Source organism: Coenobita brevimanus, chromosome 33 (genome assembly GCF_032717465.1).
Source record: "Coenobita brevimanus isolate Jiangsu-jjx chromosome 33, ASM3271746v2, whole genome shotgun sequence".
Classification (NCBI taxonomy): domain Eukaryota; kingdom Metazoa; phylum Arthropoda; class Malacostraca; order Decapoda; family Coenobitidae; genus Coenobita; species Coenobita brevimanus.
In genome coordinates this window covers 44466307-44478828 of record NC_136986.1, presented here as the reverse complement: position 1 = coordinate 44478828, position 12522 = coordinate 44466307, and the positions used below count along the sequence as shown (strand labels likewise).

Here is a 12522-nt window from a genome sequence, read left to right as displayed (position 1 = left end):
TGAGTTGGAGAGAGGGTAGCCAAAAAGCAGAGGACAGGGTGACATGGAGGTGATTTATTTGTGGCCACCTCTTCCAAGATCAAAGCATTTGGCTATAGACAAGTAGGAAGGCTTGGTATAATTTAAGATAGCTTGATAGATAGACAGATAGGTAGGTAGGTAGACTGGGCATAATTTTAAGATAGGCAGATAGATAGATAGGTAAAGAGATAGGTAGGTGGGTAGAATGGGTATGATTTAAGATAGGCAGATAGACAGAAAGGTAAATAGATAAATAGGGTATAATTTTTCCCTCTGTACATTTCCCAACACCATAAAATAAAAATATCTGCACCTCCACTTTCAGAGCCTGGTGGAGAACGATGCTGGAGCCCAGTTGTGTTTAGACAAATACAGAGACAAAAATGGCAACTGTGAGATTAAACAAAGAGCTGATATTGATGCTGATATGCTGCTGACACTTCTTGAGGAGGAGGATTTTGATGAGGTAGAGAATGAGGAAGAGGAGGAAGAGTATGATGGTGAAGAGACAGAAGATGAGAATGATGAAGAAGAAGAGGATAATGAAGATGATCAAGAGGAAGAAGAAGAGTATGATGATGAAGAACAAGAGGAGGAGGAGGAGGAGGAGGAGGAGGAGGATGGAGATGAAGAACTATATCAAAAAGACAGTCTTCAGGAACTGGTAAATTAAAACCTAAAATTACAGTAATTTGTTTACTTTACTTATGAACATTTTTGTGTATAATTTTCAACAGGTATAGCAATATAGAACTATGAATTTTTCTTCCCCCACTATCTGTTCTTTCCCATCGCTCCACTTCCCCCTCCTTCACCCTCCCATTTTTGTCTCCGCTCACTCACTCCACATTTTCTCCACAGCGAAAGAAAAATCAACAAAAGTCCTCATCTGTCGGCAATGACCTTCCGTTTGGTGGCACAAACTGTCTGGCTCGAGTGGCCTTACTGGGAGACTGTCTCATATCTGCCATGGTGGGTGTAAGTGTAGATGTGGCTGTTGGTGTGGGTGTTAGTGTATGTATGGGTATTTAGATATAGGTTTGGGTGCGACTGTAGGCATTCAAAAGGTGTGTGTGTGTTCTTACCTAATTGTTCTTAGCTAATTGTATCTTTACAGGAATGAGTCCAGCTCGTACTGTCCCGTGTCTTAAACCATATTTATCGTACATATCCTTAAATTTGTGAATTGTTTTGGCACACACTATTTCATTCGGTAGTGCATTCCATTGATCAATTGCTCTGTTTGGGAAACTGAATTTTTTATTTAACTACAACACATGTGTGTGTGTATGTGTGTGTGTGTGTGTAAGTGCAGATTTGAAGTAAGTTTGTAGTCACAGTCATTACTTTGTGTTGTAGTTAAATAGAAAATACTGTACATACATCCATAAAGTATAGACATGTGGATAATCGGTCCTTCTTGCCTTGACAGACTGCCAGTGGATCGGCTAAGGAGCTTTTGAGTATCATGAGAAACGACACATTCTTCTATCCCATCCCTGAGTGGGTGAGTTGCTTGGTGTGGGGTGAGAGAAATTACGTAGCATAGCCTTTTTTTCTTTTTTTTTGTCTTGTTCCTGACACGTGTTCTGATGTTTCTGTAAAATGATTCCTTGTTTGTCTTTTTTTTGTTTCTATCTATCTGTCTATCTATCCATAGCCAGATGTCTCAATCTCATAAGAGGTGGCCGCAGACAAATCACCTCCATGTCACCCTGTCCCTTGCCATTTTGCTGCTCTTCTCCCAGCTCATACCCCTCTCTCTCAATTACCTCTCCACTCCATCCCTTCATCTTATCCTTAGTCATCTCCTCTTTCTTCCCCCTCCTTTTCACTCACATACACTCTTCTCGTTAGTCTTTTGCTCTCCATCCTCTCCATGATAACTTACAGAAAATTGCATATCATAGTTCTACTGATACCTATAAAGCTTCACCACCAGTTCTCCCAATTTACTGTTCTAACTGTATGGAAAAACTAATGATAAATATGACACATCCCAGGCTTACAAAAATGACCGCCTGTACGTCATTACATTTGTTATTACTCTAAGTTTGTCTTCTCATTCCAGTGGGTTGGTCCACTTCTCAACTTAGCCCAAGAAATTAGTGAATAGACCCAGCGGTGAGTGTTATCAGTGGGGTACTACATAGATATAAGGCCAAATGACAGACACTCAACCACTCAGCCAGTCAACCAGCCAGTCAGTCAACCAACTATCCAGCCATCCAACCAAGCAACCAACTGTAGCCAATAATTTACAAGGATACCATAAATAAAAATGTTTACTAGGATGTTGTAAGATCATTTCGTCCCTTTTTGTGGCAGAATTTATGTATCACTGTCTGTTGCAAATAAAGCTCCTAAATTGTAGAAGCTTAGTTTTATTTTCCAGGAGTATGATTCAAGTCATAAAGAAGTGCAATGGAAAGAATGCTTCTCTGTCTATGGTCTTTGAAAATTTATGTCTTGAATCCAGAGTAAATGATACAGATGACACTGATGTATGGTCAAATAAAGTAATCAGTGTCAGGTGCTGTAGAATCGTGAGACTGATTTTCAAAGCCCATGGAAAGAGAGGTAGGAGAGGTGACAGGGCTTCTGATGATGAGTGTATCTAATAGTTTAGGATCAGTGCAAAAATAATCCATTCTTTTCTCTGCATACTCCGCCTGATTTTAAACAAATCTGGTGGTAATAGCAAGCATACTTATATAAAAAGAAGCTATCTGCATGCTATGCACTCAATAGCTAGTGAGCAGTATAAAGGAAACGCATTCTTTTCCGTGGAGACGCTTTTTGACTATTTGAATTTGGCGGGTCCTGTGGGCGACTGCGCAGACCCTCATCAGCTGACGTCACATGTAAACACTGGAGGGTGGGCTGGAGTGGGAGGCAGCAGCTTGTGTACCGCAATTACCAGCCTTCAGGGCATAATTTAGCGGTAAGATGACTGGATAAAGTTGAATTAGTTCGCAGAGTGCATGGTATACGTGGTTATAAGTGCGTATTGTTCATATTGGTAGTGTAGGAGTGATTTAAAGTTAGACACGCCAAGGAAGCCCTGTGACTTGGCTAAAGTTTTTCTCCATGATTTGAATTGTCGATTTTGGAAAGTTACGAGAAAGTGGTGGATCTTGACTTTGGATGCACTTAAGGTATATCTGAAAAGGTGTCATGGCATGAATATAAGTCTATTACATTTTAAAGCAAGATTTTCAGGCGGTAAATTAATGGAAGTAGGTTAATGTGTAGTATTACGTAGGTTAACCCATATTCAGAAAGCATTTTGTCTGTTATTCGGCCATTTAGTCAGGTGAGTGGATCTTACAAATTACGATAATAAACTCAAATGAAGCAGAAAACATTGAATTGATCCCAAATAAATAACCAGTTTAACCCAAATGAAACTAAAACACTCAGAGGAAGAAGAAGGTAGCTGCTCCAAGGCATCTAAATACATACTGTTCATAATGCGAGTGTTCTGCTACTTCAGAATGCTACATCACCCCATATGTTGCTGTGAAAAATAGGTAAGGATGATGGTGGTGTTGTGGTGATGATGATGATGATGGTTGTGGTGATGATGATGATGGTTGTGGTGATGATGATGTAATATTCTTCACATCTCACAAGCAGGTGTCAGTAGTAGGAGAGTGGAACAGGTTACTGGAAGGTTTTAAGCAGAGGAAGGCTGGGAGTTACTACACATAGAGCAGACATTAGTTTAAAGGAGAGAATCATCCACAGCAGACATTAGTATATAAGAGAGAACCATCCATATTGTACATCAGTCACAGAGGCAGATATCGGAGGAGGAAGCCATCTGACACACTGTACGAGAGTCAGGACACGTTACTCTCTGGCGTTGGTGTGTCACTTGGAGTTGAAGAAGTAAAGCCTTGTTTGCCAGGATTGTCAGGTATTTATATTTACAGTTATATTAAATCCATTTTCCTCTTCTCTCCCAGTATTGCATTCCGGTGGTACAGTACTCCATTTGTGACTTATCCAGAATCATGGCCTTTATCATGGGTGTGTTGTGTGATAGTGTTAGAAATAAATTGGATGAGAGGTATAGTTTATTATAATTTGGAGGATAGTATGTGGTTCACTGTCATTGCCCTTTGGAATTAATCTGAATTAAAGTGCAGAGATTACTGAACAACATGCTGTGAACCCAGTGCAGTTTGTATTCCAGCTATAGAGATTAATTAGTTTTTATGGTTTATATATTATTTTGATTTCATGGTTTTTCGATTCATTTGTTTCATGGTTTTACAAGAGCAGATTGATGTCACAGTTTTTGCCAGGCTTTCAACTTTGCCACTGCATACATACACTCCATTCTACCAACAGCAACCCAGTCCTTCCATGGAGTACCCTTCTCGTAAAAATATCAGAGCGGTCTGGCTGACCATTGATGGAGTGTGCAAGGGTGTGACAGTGTTAGCTAGCCAGCGGAAGGAAGCTCTCATCGCCTGCAGTACGGGTTGCTCAGTCAAGCTTGAGGTCACCACTACATCGTTGCTAAAGTGTGTTGACCTCACCCTCTGCAGGTTTGCCTTTGGACTACTGAGAAAAACACCTTGGAAATATGACTCAGTAGCTTGCAAATGGCAGACTACCTTAAGCAACAAACAACCTTTTACTGTGAAGAAGGAGGCGGCCGCTGACCCGCTATACAAGTCTGCCACACAACCATTGGAACAACCCAGCCAACATGCCGCCAAAGATTTAACCCAAGACATATCAGAAAATTCGAATCAACATGCAGAGTCAAAACACGCACCAGAAGACGCAACTCAGCACAAGTCAGATTATTCAAGCCACCTCTCACCAGATTATTCATCCCAACACGCATCCAGCTATTCATCCCAACGCTCACTTAATCATTCATCCCAACACGCACCCAGTCATTCATCCAAATACACGTCTGACCATTCATCCCAACACGCACCCATTCATTCAACTCAGCATGCACAGAGGCATCCAGGCCAGTATGTGCCAAGAGATTCAGTCCATCCCCAAAGATTCTACACCTTTTATCCCCCAGAATACTTTGCCAGGCACACACATAATTGGTCACCACGACGCTCGCCCAGACAGTCCATCCGACACCCAAATAAAGGATCCAGTCAGTATCCGCATCAGCATTCCACTCGACATCCATATAAACAGTCCAGTTGGTACTCATATAAACAAGACAAGCCACATCCCTATGAACAGTCAAGGTCACATTCATACAAACAATCAGTGCAACACTCATATGATCAGTCATTGTCGCATTGGCAGAAATGTCACACCCAGTGCCAACCGGAGTCCTCGACTCGAAATGAACGAAAGCGGCCCATGCAGTATTCACCAGAGCAACACAACACCCACCCACCAAATCCGTGGAACCCAAACCAACTGAATCACCGCACCCTAAACCCACCAAAGCGCGTGAGGTTCGACACAGAACAGAAAGTTGCCGACTGCTCACCAAGACGTTCCAGTCCCCACCCACAAAAGCAGTCTCCCAAGTATTCGCCAAAACAGTCCAAACCAGGGTCACCAAGATATTCCCTTCGCCCACGAAAACAAATCCCTCAGTATTCACCCAACCCATCTCCTCGTCAGTCCCGTTCCTACCCACAAAAGCAGTCCCCTTACCATTCGCCAAAACAGTCATCCAAACATACACTAGAGCACTCAACCCTTTGTTCACCAAAGTCCTCTCTTCAGCATTTACCAAAACATTCATCCCAACATTCACCAAACACCCTTCAGTTGACAAATACTTCTCCTCAGCATTTGCCAAAGCATTCCACTCTCATCTCACCAAAATGTTCTACTGTTCAGTCACCAGAGCATTCTCCTCAGTGCTCACCAAATCATTCCACCCCCCAGTTACTAAGATACTCCCTCCGCCCACGATTGCAGTCACTAGAACATTCTCCTCAGTGCTCACCAAATCATTCCACTCCTCAGTTACTAAGATACTCCCTCCGCCCACGATTGCAAACCCCTGAACATTTGCCAAAACAGTCCCCTTTCTGCTCATTGGGACATTCCTCTCCCAGTGCACGAAAACCATCCCTTCGACAGTCACCTGGACAGGCTACGGAACAACCACACTACCTCAGCACATACTCAAATCTGAATGAGCTTAGGACCACCACAACAATAGTCACCACTTTACCACAGCCATCCGCTGCAGATCAACCAAAAAAGTCTGCTAAACGCTCATTGAAGTACTCCACAGGCACTGCCACACACTCCCTAAAGCCACTCACTCCAAGTGCTCTAGAGCACGCTGTCAAGCACTTACTTCATCACCCTCTAATTGGACCAAGAAGTACTGGTATGTGGGGTAGGAGGAGGATGTTGGTTGATGTGAAGATGTGTGAGTGGCTTTGGAGATTGTGTAACACCTTTCCCGTGGTTATTTATTCTGCATATGACACCTCAGCATCCTCCTGTGTATAATTGGTGGAAAGTGTGTTGGTAGTAAAGTGATACAAGTAGCATAAAAGAGTATGTTAAGGTGTAATAAGCAAAAATAACTACCCGTAGATAAAGAGTTACAAAGCCTCCTATACCACTTTTTAGAGTTGTTGGTACTGTTGATGTGTGACCTTCCATCGCTAAACCACATTCCATCAACGCATCACCTTCCAAGAAATAAGGTTTGTGTCAGTCAGTCAGTCAGCCACTCTGTCATCCTCATCATTCATTTTTTCATTCATTCATTGCCAGACGCCATGTATCCCAGACGGGGTGGCCAATGGCTTAGAGTTAATTGTTTTACAGGGAGGGGCACTAATCCTCCACCAACCCCACTTGACACGTAGGGATGCCAACAGCAGCCTAAGTAAATTCAATGGCCATCCCAACACCTCTTTGAGCCACACCTCCCACACAGAATGCATTTCAGCCAATTCTGATCCACAGTTTATTGTTGTACAGTAAGGTAATCAGCGGTCATAGCTCTGATCACTTTGGATCATAACTCTTCTGTGAAGACATTGGGTCATAACTCTTCCTCTGATCACCTTGGGTCATAACTATTCTCCGATAACTTTAATTAGGTATGAAATTGATATCCTGCCATCGTGAACACTCAGCTGTAACAGATAGTCACTAGACTGTGGTGCTGGTCATGAAGAACTGCTATGGAAAGGATGTACAGCTGTAGTATTGTCATATTCTCCCATTGAGCTGCGTGAATTAAGCTGCAAAAGAACAAAAAAGCTCTGTCCACTTAAAATGACCGAACTATAGGTTTATTTTGCACTTTTTTTTTGTTTTTTTCTAGGAATGGATGGTCAGACATAGCATAGACACATTAGTTTTCTGTTAGTTGTTCCTTCTTCAGCAACCCAGATTGTATATATGGTATGAGATCCAAACTACTGTAACTGTGAACTACGCCTTCTCTTAGTGATTTTCCTCTGACGTATGGTGACTGTATGCAGAACCTGGTGTAACTTATTCTTTGTTTTAAATTTAAGTAGCCGAGGTGAAGACTATATCTATGTATGGTAGATGAACATGTTGGAGAATTAGTTAGAAATCTTAATAGTTTTTTGATGTGTGTGTGTGTGTGTGTGTGTGTGTGTGTGTGTGTGTGTGTGTGTGTGTGTGTGTTCAGTCATGTATTGAGGTAGCTATAGATACTGTACTTCAAGGAGGTTGTTAACTCATGGTAACAAATGCTGTTGGTGAGATGTTTGTACAGGCCAAGTTATGTGTTATTTGAAATGTTGTGAGTTGTAATAATTATCTGTATTCTGTATTATGTATTAAAGAACTCCCAGTGTTTGGTCAAGAGCTGCACTTGATAATCATAAATGTTGTCTTTTCCACTTGTGAGAAAAGACCTGTGAAAACACGGTGCCTCTTAACCCTTTGACTTCAGGGAATTTACGAGGCCCAGGTTTGTGTGGGCTGGGGATAATTCACTTAGGGTTTTAGAATAACAAAGATAAATTAAGAGATGGTGAACAATGATTACTCTTCTTTTGAACAGCTGGATTGGGATTGTACAGCCAAGGAGGAAACGGAAAATGTTACACAACATTAAAAGCAAAACAGCAGTAGCCAAGTTTTTGCGCTGTTACACATTTTGATTTATTCGAAGTTTAGTACAGTCAGAATTAATAACTGTCCCCCCCCCCAGCCTAAAATCAGGGTCGGTGAACAGCCTATTCACTGTAAGGCAAAACAGATGCCAAAAAGATGAAAATGTTATGTATTGGATGCTTGTATAACCGGACCCACCTGTACTGTAGTAGCCTTTCAGTCTGTGTTACGGGGTTACCAATTTCAGTAATGCTTTTGTCTTTACATGGAGACACATTAGGGGGAAAAGAGTAAAGGCAGTAAACATTAATTTAGAAAATGTCTGATACATGTTTTTTCAACAGGAACTGGATCACACTGGCAAGGAGGATTAAGGAATATGGCAAGCTTAGACCTGGACCCTCTGTTCCGGCGGGGGCTGCGGCTGCTTCACTCGCGGTCACGGGACTCCACTGAGCAGCTGAAGGCCATAGTGGATGAGATTGTGCGGCAGCGGCAGGGCAAGACCATACCATCCATGAATAAGGTTGGTTGTGTCCACCTCTCTCCCCAGTGCGTAGCCTTGAGTACATACAACATTACCCTCTTTAGCAGCTGACGAGACTGTTTGGGAGCGATAGAGGAAGACCATACCAAGCATCAGTAAAGTTATTTCCCTCCACCTCTCTCACTAGTGCGTAGCCTCTGGTCTCTACACCTTAACCATTTTTAGGAGCTTATAGCCGTTGTGGATGATATTGTGCGACACTGGCAGATAAGAGCATGCCATCCATGAATAAGGTTACTGTAGTTCCTGTTTTTTCTCTCCCTAGTGTGTAGCCTCAGGTCCCTACACCTTGAAGCTCTGACCTACTGATTTACAATTTGTTTGTACTTCTCTTTTTCATGTAGACTCTTCCCTTCTCATCTCATCTTATCTCTTCTCTTCGTTTCTCTTCTTTTGTCTTCTCTTCTCCTCTGTTTTTCATTTAGAACCATCCCTTCTCATGTCTGCTCTTCTCATCTCCTCCTCTTCTCTTCCCTATTATTTAGAGCTTTCCCTTCTCACCTGTTCTCTTCTCTTCTCTTCTCGTACATTTCTATCAGTTCAGATGTAACAGTCATTAAACAGTATATCCAGAATCACTAAACTGCCACACGATTTGCAGCCAGACCCATTCAGTCTACGTCGAGAGTCCCCCATACCGAGATCAAAGCCAGGGAGCCCCATACCCGTCTCACTGTCCAAACGAGAGGAGATCAAGAAGGACATGGAGCGCAAACTGAGTGTAAGTTGTTTGGCTGTTCCTTTTGTGTATTTTATTTTTTTCCCCTACACGTGGGAGAGCTGATGGATAAATAGTGTTTGTCAATTTCTGTTTTATTGATATATTATTTTTGCAGTTTCTGATTTATCTGCTTACTGTTGGACACTTTGAAGGTAGTAGACGTAAATGAGGAAGAGATGTATGGTTTATTATACCGGACACTGTTAGAAGGTCTCTTGATTCTGTGCTAAAGTGGAAAAAATATCACCAGATGGAAGGAGTTAATAGAAATAATTTTGCAGATGCGTGATGATGATATGTTGATGCCCAAGCGCCCTCGTCTGGACTCCCCAAGTGCATTCAAGTCCCACACACCCTCACCCACGCCCAGCATCAAGTCTGAGAGTTCATCACGCAGCCGCAAGTCCGATGAGAGTGATTCAGATGCTGAAATGAACGATCTTGCAATGGAAATTATGGACGAAATTAACTGTACAGTTTGCAAGTGAGTACATACTCTTCACTTGCCTAATTTGAAAGCATTCGTCTGTTTATTGTGTTGAAAAGTATTAGGTTTTGTTTTTGAGTAGTGCAGTAATCTCTGGTCACTGGATTTGTATCATGATTTCAGCTGTTAGGGGTGACGTGTGTGTGTCTGATGCTGTACACTGGAATACGGAACTTGTGTATACTGTATACTGTACTTTGTGCTGTACATTATAATTATGTGATGCAGTAGGTGTTATAATACGTTGATGTCTCACCAGGAGCTTTGAGGTGTCACCGCGGAACCGCTTAGTGGAGTGTCAGGAGTGCCACACACTGTACCACCAGGAGTGTCACAAGCCACCTGTCACAGACCAGGATGTCAATGACCCACGCCTTGTGTGGTACTGCGCCAAGTGCACCAAGTCTCTCAAGAAACAGGTAACGAATGCAACCTGGTTTGTCCAAAGAAAGGATTAATTGCATAGTAGTTCACTTCCTTTTCAAAAAGTCACTTATAAACTAAACACCACCATCTGGCAGTAGCAAGAGTACAATAACGTAGAAATTACATCACTAGATGGAATGGGTTAAATTGTGTGGCTCTTGTGATATTGGGTTTTGAGGAATTTAGACATAGGCCTGCCATATCCTGCTGTCAGAAGATTACTTATGTTTTGGGGTCCTTCTCACATCTCAAATGGGATGGGATGGTGATGAGTCCTTGCATGTTGTAAAAGGTGTGAGGCTGTAAACGTTTCCTTTTGTGTTGGTTAAAGTTATGCATGTGTGGTGGCGTTAGGGTTCTGGGCTTGAATGGTGAATGAATGAGTGTACTGACCATTTCACAATCATTATTTAATCTACCTTCTGCCCATCCAGACGGCATTGGTGAGCTCATCAGGCGGTGGGAGTGTGAGGAGCGGCAGTGGGGCTGGGGGCGGGGGTATGCCTGGGTCCGGGGGTAGCGGGGCAGGGAAGGGGACGGGGGGGCCACACACCCGCCCTGCACCATCACCCACCAAGGGACTCAACCTACCCCGACCGTCACCCTTCACCAATCTCTCGTCAGCATCAGGGAGAAGTCTAGGTGAGTCACAGTGGCAGTTGGATTATACCAGTCTAGATGGTCAGTGTTCTTGTAATTGTAATATTATCACTTATCATCATTATTTCATTCTCATCATCATCATTTATCTGTATCATCCTTGTCATTACCATCATTTCTTTCTCATCATCTTCATAGTGAGTGTCATAATTATTTATTTGTATTAGTGTCATCATTACCACTACCATCAAATCTCATACATATGTCATCTTTTGCCTTATTCCTTCCTAGACAAGATGACCACCATAGAACAGCCTCCAGACTGCTTTATCCTTAGAGAGAAATGTGTGGAGCAACAAACTGAGTTGATGATTAGGATGCAACCTATTTCCCTTAGCTCTGTGGCAGTATAAAACAGTACAGTGGCCTTCATATTGTTCGTAGCACTTCTTTGTGACTTGTATCATATTCTAGTGTTGATCTGTCGATACAACCTAGCATTCAAGGTGAAGAGATGGCAATTTAGGCCAAGTTAGAGTAAAAAGGGCATAGCGGGCATAGCTTCTACTTGTAGGCTTTCTCTTTCCCTGTTTATGGGTCGTACTTCACTTTAACACAAAGGGGAAAATTCATGGTAGATGTTGATATAGGAAAATTGGGGTAGACGTTGATACAGGGAAATTGACGTTGATACAGGAAAATTGGGGTAGATATTGATAAAATGTTTCCTTCTTGTTTTCCTTCAGGTTCAAATAGCAGCAGTAGTGGTAGTAATGGTAACAGCAAAGGTTCACTATCATCATCATCGTCAGCATCGTCAGGAGCAGGAAAGTTGTCAGCACCAAACGCCATGATGTCAGCGGAGAAAAGGATGCAGCTGATGAAGAAGAAGGCCGCGGCAAAGATAGCAGAGAAGAGGAAGTTATAAGGCAGGGAGGGAGATAGGGAGGTGACTTAGGTTATATATATACAGTGGAGGTTAATCATGTATGTGTATATAGATTGTGTGTTAGGAAGGTGAAATAGTATATGTATGTGTGTGTAAAGAAGGTGAATAATGTGTGTGTGTGTGTCTGCTAGTTTTATTTTTGTATGATAAGGATTGCATCAGTTCTTCAGTAACATTTTATCTTAACTTTAAATACATGTAGCAAGGTGTTCCGTTCTTTGTCAGACGTGTAAAGGAAGTGAACTATTAATGCAGTACAAAATCTTTAAAAATTTTGTCAGACGTAACAGTCACATTTACTTTTTACAAGAGTGGCTGTTTATATCTCGCCATGTCTCACTAAGTTTATTTATTTTTTTATGAACTTCTACACAACGGTAGTTTTAAAGGAAGACTCTGCAAGCTGCTATTGTCTGTACGCTGCTCCCTTGCTTTCCCTAACTGCTTCTTTATTTTATTAGACACTCTCTTGCATGTCAGTTATTACAGTTCTTTTCCTGTTTAACTTGAGGGTGTCATTGTCTGTGGTCCGTCTCACAGGACAAGCTGTTGATATGTCTCCCATTTTTATACCTTCCCTTGTTTCTGGATCCAACCCCACCCAGTCTTTAGGTAGGAAGAGGAGTTATGATGATGATGATGATGATGACATTCCCCTTACAGCATCACCAGGAACCTAACTTCATACACTCGCCTTGCCAACC

General features: G+C 42.2%; 1 protein-coding gene across 1 annotated transcript; it reads left to right on the top strand.

The window, feature by feature from the left end:
- The first annotated feature begins 2911 nt into the window (after nucleotides 1-2911).
- Nucleotides 2912-11892, top strand: LOC145395763 (integrator complex subunit 12-like). The gene is made up of 7 exons (XM_080269304.1): nucleotides 2912-2965; nucleotides 8433-8614; nucleotides 9237-9356; nucleotides 9638-9840; nucleotides 10103-10262; nucleotides 10704-10911; nucleotides 11616-11892. Exons 2-7 carry the CDS (start codon nucleotides 8468-8470, stop codon nucleotides 11795-11797), a joined length of 1020 nt encoding a protein of 339 aa, XP_080125430.1. The 5' UTR covers nucleotides 2912-2965; nucleotides 8433-8467; the 3' UTR covers nucleotides 11798-11892.
- The last annotated feature ends 630 nt before the right edge of the window (nucleotides 11893-12522 follow it).